This window comes from Etheostoma cragini, chromosome 17 (genome assembly GCF_013103735.1).
Source record: "Etheostoma cragini isolate CJK2018 chromosome 17, CSU_Ecrag_1.0, whole genome shotgun sequence".
NCBI classification, from domain to species: domain Eukaryota; kingdom Metazoa; phylum Chordata; class Actinopteri; order Perciformes; family Percidae; genus Etheostoma; species Etheostoma cragini.
The window spans coordinates 18,324,722-18,336,113 of record NC_048423.1 but is presented as its reverse complement, the minus strand read 5'-3'; the positions used below and the strand labels follow the sequence as shown (position 1 = coordinate 18,336,113).

At 41.3% G+C, this 11,392-nt stretch overlaps 1 protein-coding gene across 1 annotated transcript; it reads right to left on the bottom strand.

Moving 5' to 3' along the window:
• Positions 1–242: 242 nt before the first annotated feature.
• Positions 243–9,318, bottom strand: fam83ha (family with sequence similarity 83 member Ha). Its single transcript, XM_034898221.1, has 6 exons — positions 8,966–9,318; positions 7,368–7,819; positions 7,083–7,247; positions 5,459–5,583; positions 1,230–5,286; positions 243–1,128 (listed from the first exon to the last, which is right to left on the bottom strand). Exons 2-6 carry the CDS (start codon positions 7,809–7,811, stop codon positions 1,117–1,119), a joined length of 4,803 nt encoding a protein of 1,600 aa, XP_034754112.1. The 5' UTR covers positions 7,812–7,819; positions 8,966–9,318; the 3' UTR covers positions 243–1,116.
• Between the last annotated feature and the right edge of the window lie 2,074 nt (positions 9,319–11,392).

Below are 11,392 nucleotides of genomic sequence, written 5' to 3'. Positions count from 1 at the left end.
CTCCACATACTATTGTGTAATGTCTTTGTTGTTGGGAATTCCTTGTTTGGATGTACAAATATGGCAAGTTTTCATTTAAACAAACAGAGACAATTTCAGAGACAATTAAAGAGTTCCAGCAAATTACAAAAAATAACCCCATATGAAGTCACTTACCTCTAGTGGAATCTAGTCATGCAAGTAACTCTAGCTTTACATGGCCAGAAATAATATTTAAACTCTTAAAAAGCTACATATTTTTCCTAATGTAAATTTGTTTTTACAAATCATCAAATTAAATAATTTAAATAATTCAGGTAATTTGGGTGAACGGATATTCTAAGGCAACCAGGAAAATATTTAACCTCAATGACTCCTACTAGATAATGTTCCATTCAAAAATAATCCAAAAACATAATTGTACGGTGTGCAATGATTTACTAGATGATTCGTATTGCAGGTATGTCATGTTTAAGGTGCAATTCTTTTCAATCTCAGTTTTTTTCCCCCCACAAGTTTCCAATTCTTTTTTTTATTCAGATTACAAAGAATTAAACCTACAATTTATTTACACCAAAACAAAAACAGCTTGGCATGGATATGAATTTATATATTCACTTGTTTCACAAACACATATATTTATCAACATCTTTGGTTAACGTGATTGTGAAATACTACAATATAAACTACAGCATTTTACAGTTTTGCCAACTGACTAATTTAAATTGTGTATTATACGTTTATGTCATATTTTGTCTTAAAACCAGCTAACATTAATATAATGGCTGTCAGTGTTGTACAAAAGGCAAGAACAGAGACAACCTGTTGCAAACATTGCACTTCACCCTTGCAGTCAGTAAAAAACATCTTTGATCACATACATCAAGTCTCAGCCCATGTTCCACAGGAGGAAACCCTTTGTTGGTCATGGCACATGTAATTGGGACATCAGGTTTGTATTTATTTGTATTACTGATGGTTTTACTCTTTACAGTTCAGTGCCACGATACAGGTCCCCTATTTTCTGCATAATATGCCTCGTTTGCAGAGAACAACCAGAGAAATCCCATTTCTTTCCATACAAATTTAATGTGCTGCTTGTTGTAAGTTGTTGACTCAACTTTCTTCAGATCCCATTTAAGGTGCCATCTGCGAATGTAAGGGAGACAAAATATGATTCACAACTGGGGCGACCCAACTTGCGTTTCAGTAGGTAATGGTTAAAAACAATGGTGTTGATGTATTCATACCTCAAATCGGCTGTAAACTTTCCTCTCCTTTCTCATGCTTTGAATCCTCTCCAGCAGCTTCTCACGCTCCTGGCTTGCCTTAGGCTGACCTTTGCTAAGTAAACCGATGCCTCTTTCTTGCTCCCTTTTGGCATTTTTGTCAGCTTTGTCTTCTTTTTCGTCATCGGTGACGGGAGACTCTTTGACAGTCTCGCTCCTGCTTTGGTTATTAGCAGAAATCTGCTCCAAAAGCAGCTTTGTATCGTCTCTGAGGTTGCTGCTTGAGAGCACGTTGGCTGTGGATGATTGGTAGCGAGACTGGCTTGATTTTGGCTGCTTGGACTGTGGTGACAGAGGAACGACTTCATCTGATGTGCCGTCTGGCGGTTCAGAGCAGATATTTTGCCTTACTTGGTCATTCGTTTTCTCATTGCAGACCGACTCCTGTGTAGAAGCTACTATATTTTCCTTATTTGTGGCCTCGATATCATCATTTTTTTTCTCACCGGGGTCAGGTATTTTAGGCTCTTTGCTTATTTCCTTCTGACTTTTTTCAGCAGTTACAGGTGACTCTAAAGAATGGGTTTCAGAAGTCACAGATTCAGGTGTTTTGCATGGTAGATCAGGCTCTTTTGGGACTTTCGAGGTAGTCTCAGTTGAGCTAAACGTTTCTGTTGATGGGAGCTTTGGTGTTTCGGTTAAGTCAGTTGCAATCTGTTTGGGAAGACTGTTAGTGTCTAAGGGGCTGTGCAATGCAGCCAATGTTATTTCAGCCTCAGGGGACAAAACTGGTCCAACTGACACTGCTAAAGGAGAACGTAATACTGTTTCCGCAGGAGAGGTGGGGGGGGATTCTGTCAGGTTAAGTTTGGTGGGACGGGTCGCTTGTCTTTCTGACTGGGAAGGGTCAGGAGTAAAGTTTGGATGGACAGGATAGCTTGTTTCTTCTGGACACTGCTTGGGCGGAATGTCTGGTGGGGAGGGGGTAGGAGTAATAGTCTCATTTTGAGCAGATGTCGATTTACTTTCTAGATCAGAGACATTAGGTAAACATGATTCAGGCAGTGAAGGGCTAAGGGTAGGAGATGTACTATCAGCGTTGACATCCTTTGCTGATCCTAGAAGTGCAGATTCCTCTCCAACACCCTTTGGAACAGAGTTCTTTTCTGATTCAGGAACATCTTTTCCTGGAGGTGCAGGAGCAGACGATTCTTTAGAGTCTGTCTTTGTACTGGACTGTATTGAGGATGTTTTAGGCTCTGAGTCAACACCACATGCTTCAGGAAAAATATCAGATTCCACCTGTGCAGAGTCAGCTGCTGAAAGGGTCTCGGGTGACGTCAATTTGGAGGGTTCTGGCAGTGAGGGGCAGACCGATTCCTGTGCATTTAGGGACAATATGCTGGATGTTAGAGCTGAGCTTGAGTCTCCTGGGGTCCCAATAGAGGGGATCGTTTCTGCTGGAGAGGAAAGAAAAGCACAGCTAGAGGGAGAAGCAGTTGGGCTCATCTGTGTACCAGAATGTGGCAGAATGTGATCAGAGGAAGATTTTTGGCCCGATGGGTTAGAAGAGCTAAGTTCTGATCCAGAGTGTGGTTCTGGTGGTAGCAGCGGAGAAGAGGAGAGGCTGGTTTCTAACTGAACTGATTCAGTTTTGTCAGTGTTCAAATCCAATGCAGCAAATGCAGAAGATGGTGGTACCTCCACTGAACCAAGAATAAGTGAACTAGTCTCCTTTGAGGTAGAATCAAGGCTGTCACTTTCATCAGGGCCTTGTGCAAAAGGAGGAACACTAGGAGTAGCATCTGTTGGTGTAGGTGGATGACTGGGGCTACTTGTTTTTACAGCAGGATTTGACAGCTTTGACACTACTGATGGTTCGTTCGAAAGTGCTCCTGTTTCTACAGAAGCAGGCAGATTTGCTGCTGATTGGCTGCTCTTCAGCTCTATCTTCTCTGAATTAGGTGAAATAATAGTTTGTTCTTCTTTACAGCTTTTGGAGGCATTGGGATCCGTGTTGACCTGACTGTCCTGCTTGTTTGTCTTATCGCTGGCTTCTAAAGACAGACTGTCTGACTTGAATGCTTCTGTGGATACTGTTTTCCCTGCATCCTCTGCATTAACATATTCTGTTAATAAACCTTCAGATGTTGAAACATCAGCCCTCTTTACCAAGGCTTCTTTTGGTACAGGTTCCTCCTTTTTAACAGTTGCATTGTTTTTCAGTTCAGTTGGTGGTTTTATCTGAGCCTTCTCTTTGATGTTTTCAGCTTTTGCTGCCTGAGCAGCTTTGCGTTTTGCTGCCAACTCTTTGAAAAACATGAGCCTCTTATCAGGATCATTCATGTCGACATACACTGGAGTGGTGAGCAAAGATTTGTGGGGTTGTACTGGGAGCTCAGCTTCAGAAGCCTTGGATCGGGGCAATGACGGTGAAGAATTTGCTTGCTCTTCATCTGGTGGTTTTATTGATTCTTGTACCCCTGAAAGATCCTTTGGATTTTTGTCTTTTGGCAATTCTTTATCATCTGGTTTACTGTTTCCATCATCTAGTTGGGATGGGTCTGTGGCAGAGTTATCAGTGCTGGCTGACTTCATGAATCGGCTCCATTCAAAAGGTTCTCTTGCAGACCTCCTTTGCCCCAAAACAAAAGGTAGTTTTGTCTGTTCTGCCTCATTTTGATCACTTTCCTCATCCTGTTGGCCTGAAGCAGTTTTGGTATCTGGAGGAGCATGCTGCTGCTCCAGAGAGCTGAATATCAGAGAGGTTCTTAACCTTGAGCTCCTCGGTACAGCTGCGTTGTATTTCCTACGGAACGACTCCTCCCTTTGTAGAAAAGCGGTTTTTGGTTCCTTTCGCTCGGTCTCCTCTATCTTTTCCACTTCAGTTGTGGATGATGACTCTGAAGGTGTTGGTGTTATTTTGGTTTCTGCTTCTACTGCAGTAAGTTCATCTGGCAATTTCTTTGGCTGTTCTCGTGCAGTAGTTTTAGCATAACTTGGCATCTGACTAGCCCTTGGTATTGCAGCAACCTTGAACTCTCTGACATTTGGGATTTTATGGACTGACAAATCTATGCCTGGTGTTTGCTGTATGGGGTAAGGAGGCTCCTCAAAAGTATCCGGTGCATTAGGTAGTGCCGATGGCAGGCCTTCATCTCCTGGATTATCATGAGCACTGAGGTATGAGCTAATCCTCCAGTTTCTTAGCCCCCTCTTCACCATAGGATCCTTGCGGTCAGCCTTAGCCGCCTGGAAAAACTTCTTCTGATCAGTTGGATTGGAGGGAGGGGGAGATGTTTGATAGGCATGTGGCTGGCCTAAAGTCAATCTCAAAGGGTGGGATGAGCCAAACGGTACATCAGCTTCAGGTAGTAATTTCTCTGAGCCCTGGTCAAAGTCTGCATTTCTGGTAGATGCTAAATACCTAAGCACTGGGTCAAAATTATCAGCTGGTTCCATCTCTTGTTGTAAACCAGGTTGAATAAAATGGTGATCTGCTGAATGAAAGTCTTGGTTCCAGAACTTGTCATAGCCACTGTAATCTGCTTCTTTTTCTGGTCCTGGTCCCGGCTGCTGCACCCTGTATTGCGGCCGTCCCTGGTTCTCGGGCTCGGGCATTGCCTGTGGCTGCAGGAATGGGTAAGAGTATCTACCATGAGTGCCTTCTGCATAACTGTGACGATTGAAGGCACGATTTTCCATCATGGGCATTCTGATGGGTCCTTGATTAAAAGACGGGTCCATGCGAGATTGCTGGGGTGTAAATCTACCGCACATATCTGCAGGGCCGTGCACGGATTCCTGCTTTTTAAGGGGCATCATTCTCCAATCCACATCCACGCGTTCATCATAGGAATGTCTTGGCCATTCCTCTGGATGAGCCGTGTCCAGCGACTGAAATTGCTTTGGCTCTCTATACAGTGTTCTTTTCACTTCCATTGGAATGACATTTTCAATAACCAGCGGTTCAGACTGAGCAAACAGAATCCGGAACTCTTCATCAAATGTTGATACAAGTTGTCCAAGGAAAAGGTGTGCCATACAGCGGTGGAGCTTCTCAAAAGACCACATGAAGCTGAACAAAGACATGATAAGCAGGAATTAATAGAAGCACCTAATTCATGGCATACACACGTCCGTTTTTTAATGCAAACATTGAATATATTCATGAAAACATAAATGAATCATTCAAATCCTTGTGTGGTTTGAAGTGTAGAGGTATGACTTTATGTTTCAAATGTGTTCACCTGTAGTTTCCACTCAGCACTGCCCTGCAGTCCGTCAACAAGAAGCGATCCATCATCTGACCTTTGAAGGATTTTCCTGATCGGCAGTGATACGTGATGCCCGACACTGTTCTCACACGTAAAAACTGCAAGACACACATCAAAACAACTAAACATGAATATATTAAGTAGGGGTAGTACAATCATTAACATTTTACTTGCAATCCAAGCTAGGTGGCAGCATTGCTTTGGCACAAAACAAACACTACCAAATCAGAGATAGAAAATAGCTGCATTTCAAATTCCTTTTTATGTTAGTATCCAGTTAAATCCATTTCTATCAATGGGAAAGCTGTCTATATTTACTGCTTACACCAATGACAATATATATTAACTAAAAACAATATGATGTAAATCTGCCCTGATTTGTTAAATGGGTTTATTTGAGATCAATATGGCTTAGTGTTATAGTAAAAGTGAACATGTAACACATAGCATATAAAGTAAACGACAAACAAGGTAAAGCAACACACAACAACAAAAGTTCATAGACAGCCTTGATATCGGTTTGATAGATAACATTGCTGGACAAAGTGAGAATAAGGTGTTATTAAATATCTCAATAACTTTGTAATAATAGTACATTACATTTCTAATATTAGTTATCTCAAGTCAGTTAGAAGTGCAAGCAAGCCACGTGATGTTCGGAAAGAAAAGACTGATATGTTGTATTTGTTTGTATGATGAGGTCACCTCTAGCAACAGCTGTTGAGTGCACTTCCACTTTTCTGTTGATATTCATGGAGCAACAGTCAATAGATTTAGATTTTTGCCAACTGATCTCATGACTATAAACTTTGTGTTTTCCCTACTCTGTCTGTGGTTTTCCGCCCCAAGCCCATTTGATCCTACTGATCTTTAAACATGGGTCACACATACATACTCACAGATATAGCTGAGCACTGTAGTTTTTAGCAAATGTTACTCAATCAGGAGGAAATGGTGCATTTGTCGGGGCATTTGTTAGCCGCGGACTAATACACATTTGGTGCTCTAGTAAGTATTTCCAGCAACAGTGGAAAAATACAAAGTAAAATACAATGCTCTTTGGAAATAGGAGAACATGACACCCATTGCAACATTGTGGCTCAATAATCTGTTCTGAGCTCCAGGGCACACATGAATAACACTGTAGATACACAAACTTGTTTGTAGGATCAATTCATTGTTGATTTAGATTTTTGTCACTGGGTTTGACAATAAGAAATATACAGACTATCACCAGATTTAACCTTTAAGTATTTTAAAAAAAACTTTTTTTGTTTTTATGTTTCTCAGCTTCTGTGGTCAAAGTAAAATGAATTTTTGCAGATTAGTGGTTAGTTCATGTTAACGCATTCATAACTTTCTTTACTTGTTATTTAAAAGAAAGAGATCGCTTAAATATACTGCTACTATTATTATTATTATTCATTACTAAGTAATTTACTACTAGTTTTAGGTTATGACCTTTTGAAAACATTACCTGTGTGCTGTGCTGATTTGGAGTATTTGAAGGAAAGTAAAAGACTAATGGAATTTAAATGTGTTAGCAGCCTTTTCGGTTTTGTTATTTGAATTGATTTTTTAAGAAATATAAACTCACGTGAATGTTCTGTAGATTGACTCTGCAGTTGGACACCATGCTGAAGAAGTGATGCGCATTCTGCTTGTCTAGAAGAATGTAGACGGCAACATTCCTCATGGCAGCATCAAGGATATCCGCAAACATGTCAACATCAGTGAACATGTCCATCACTATAGCAATCACCTGAAGAGATAAATGCCACAAACCAGACCAAATTAAAAAAACAACACTGTCAGAAAGCAGGACACTCTAAAGACAAGTTTAACATAAAGTCTCCCTCCGTCAAGAAAGTGAGAGATCTACCTGCTGAGCATTCTTGATAAGTCGCCGGGCCTGTTCCTTGATACTTGGCATGTTTGGCTCTGGGGGGTTGACCAGAGTGGTGACTTCTGTGGGCCCAACAAAGTGGTGCAGCTGAGGCCAGCCAAGGTCCAAGCCTGGGGCCTCCAGGTCAGAGTGAACGGGCCAGTAAGTGTCTGAGGAGCCATCTCCTCCAGTGTCCACAAAATGTTGTTCAGGGTAGTTGCTCTGCTGAGGGAGCTGAACAGAGCTGTGAATATATTGAATCTCAGTTGACGACAGGAAGTCCACCAGATCTGCTTTCTGGAGGAATTGATAGTATCCTTCCAAGTTCTCCTCAATCAGGGAGTCAATAGCCAAGCGGTACTCTTCCCGGTAGTGAGGGGGGAGGTAGTTGGGGTCCAGGGGGTTATCCCCAGCAGAGGAACACTGAGAGCGATGTGCCATACTGTAATCTAAAGACAGGGTGAGGGCAAAATTAATTTACTGTGTGAATCCCTTTCACAATACATCTATTGAAAAAAAAAACATCATATACCCTTCACCATACATAGAGATAGGCATGGGGAACTTTCCATGAGATTATCTCTCAATGCAAATCAAACCAGCTATTAGGCTAACTGGAATAACACTGTGCCAGTCTCTAGGTATGGTGAAGGCTATGTGATGATGTGTGGGGGTTATTTTAAATTCCAAAGGCCAGGGGAACTTTATCAGGATGCATAGTATCCTGGATCCATGAAATAACAGGCCTTTACACAAAAAAGCTGTCTGCCTCTATGTGACTATTACATATGGCTGTGTATACTTATGCCCCCTGTATTTTAAGGAAGAACATTTATTAATACATTACTCATTTACAAAGATAATTGGTTTCCTTAAAAAAGTAGGATTTTCCTAATTTTTTTAATTTAGGCATTAAGATCAATTTACAAAAGATGTTTTTTATCCTTCTTTTTAATCCACTTTAGCATGGGTGTGTAAACGTATGCGAGCCACTGTATATCATATAAAAATTACATTAACATATTATTCCAACCTTTAGCTAATTTGACTATAGTCATTTTACATAAAAGGGTTTAACTAATTCTGCTCAGATCTGTAGATTCCATAGAAGAGATGAGGCCCTTTCCACAGGGATCCTTTCAGTTAGCGACAGCACAATGAATGAGGGAAAAAGGAATCTAACCGCAGGATAGATAGATGGGTTATATGGGTGTGGCTCCTCTTCCCCCCGGCCAAGTCCCAAGTCTCCATTTGCAAGTTCATGTAAAGTCCCATATATGAGAAGTAGCCTACCGAGAGGACCCGTCACAGTCCAAAAAAACACAAAAACAACAACACGGCTGACAGGACGAAGTTAAGACAACAAATTACCTTAGGCTACATGAAATAGCTGCTGGACCCTTTAAGTGTTGAAAGTCCAATTCAGAAGGTTTCTACATACTTTCCCCCTACTGAGACCGAGATAACAGAACACTTGTGAGCCGGGTAACATTGTAGCACAATATGCGCGAGCCACATTATAGCCTTCAACTATTCGAAACTACGTATCTATGAAGTAGGTACCTTACGGGCCCGCCGTTTTTCGGTGAACTTACCCTACTGTTATTTTATCGACAAGCTTCTCCTCGCTTCAACGTTAATTCCGTCATTTTGCCTTCTTCACCATGTTTTCCTTCACAACCGCGCCGTGCTTCTGGTCCAGGTGGGACTCGTCGAAAGTTTTCTGTAACATTGCTTTTCCCCCGTGACCCAGATAAACCAGTTTATTGTCATGCTTGAGGCATGTTGGCGAGAATGTTTAACACAGCGCACAGAGAGAACTGACTTGCTGTCGACCGATATCGCCCCGCCTTGGCTTCACCTCCGAAGTTTGTTCAGTTGTGCTCTTCACAGCTCTGTGTCCACGCTTGTCCTCCAGAGGCAGCTGCTGAACTCTGCACATCTGTTATCTGTCTCCTTATGGCGTCACCGCTAATTACTTTACATCAGACAATGGAGCAGGCTGGCTGCTCCATTAACCCGCTACTTATATTCATTAATGTTTGAAGCATTTGTTATGTCTCACTTTGATTTTATTCTTTAATACATGCAGACGTCCTCACTTGCCTCCCTCCTTTAAATGTATAACCCAACTTTATTGTGTGATATAAGCAAAAACAATATTGTTTCATTCTTCTATATGCAGTGAAAGTAGACTGATTTAAGTGGAGCTACTGTCATTAGAAGTAACCAAAAAGATACCACTTTGTAATGAGGCACCCTGTAGAAGGTTTATAAAGTGTGAATAAAATCTTTATTAATAGTTAATACATTATTTAATGAGGCTTTTACGATCAACCATCTATTAATAAGGAAAACTTGGGTGGCCAGGTTATGGAAAAATAAATAAAGCCTCTACTGGGATTACCAACAGGTCAAAGCGGGCTAGTACCCCAGAAACAGCAGGGGGCCTCAAAGGCTCCAAGTTCACTATGTTGCAATAACTTTGTGGTAGATTGACTTATTGCACACTTGTGTGCATCATATGTACTACTATAGCCCAACAACAAGTCAAATAACGTAACTTATCTTGAGGTCCCTTCTTGTAGAGAGTTTTAGGGTCTTTTTGAGTTCATATTTTGCTGATGGTGCATATTCTTAAATAAAGTTTTGCTTAGTCAAATTACCACAAGCTAATTACTAACTTCTGCAAATATAAAGAATCGGGGTAGTCAGGGCCGACGGCTGATGTTTGCCCAGGGGACCAGCAGAAAACAAATCCCGTCCTGCCTAAATGTTGACTTATTGGATTTCATTTTGAAAAAGGGTGGCACCTAATTTTAGATGTTAAGACCTAATATTTATTACAAATAAATAACATTTGGTGGAGTTTCGCATCCATAAGTATGCTTCCTCAGCGTGATGATCAGTAGAAAGAAAAGAGGTCCCACATGAAACTGCCCACAGCCCGGTCTGTGGATTCTCCTGAGTAGCCAGGTCATGATTTCTGGAAAGAGACATTGAGTTTTTCACAAGTATTTTGTTGTTGTTGCTTTGAGCACCACAAGCCGAATGTCATGTGGTTGCATTACATTAAAGAGAAGGCCAACATCTCTACGGCTAGATTGAAGGAAAAACTCTACAGGTGAGAGGAATATTGTGTTTTTTGTAAATTTGGGGTTGAACTGGATGGTAATAAAGAAAACTTCTAAATGGGTTAACCTCAAACCTATTAATGTCATGAAGATGTCAACAAACAATGGAGTTACAGGGTGAGGAGGATTATTATTAAGACTACCTTGCCACCTTTGATAAAGGCGCAGTTTACCAACACAAAGAAAAAGAACAGAGCAGCACAAGGCCAGGACCAAGCCTACGGGAAGGTTTTTCCTGCCAGCATGCTGCCAACATTCATTCATTTGTTTCTTTTTGTGGTTCTTCAACAATCACTCATGCACCATTTACATTAGAATAATGTCCCCCAACTGAAACTAGACTTGATCAGGCTGTGATGTATCTCCCCTGTGTGGTTTGTTGAGAGTGCTTATGTGGAAACCTAGCTTTGAAGTTGGAGGACGGCCATCAGTAATACCAAGATAGGACCTTGTAGCACATGTTTGGTTGAACCCTGAAAGGAGAAAGAGAGAAAGACAAACCAAATATAGAGATTTTCCTTTAGCAGTTGCTCCACATTAAGACCTTACCTAGCCTTGGCAGAATAAAATCTGATGACTAGAGAAAAGGAAATGATGCAACGTAGCTGCTCAAGTAAAGACTTGAAGACAATCCCTCATTGTTTACCTTAGGCAACACCCAAGGCAAACAGAGGAGCCGCTGGAAGAGAAATATGACAATGAATGTTCACTGAGTTCATAGCTACAGTAGTTGCTACACTGCATACCACAGGGCAGCATTCCCTGCAGCACTCTTTTAACCCCTGTGGGTAATAAAAAAAAAACACTGGAGTCCTGCCTTTCGGTTTTGTGACTGACAGCTGTGATTATGAAAAACAAACTTGGCCAACCACTGAATCGTAGTTGGAT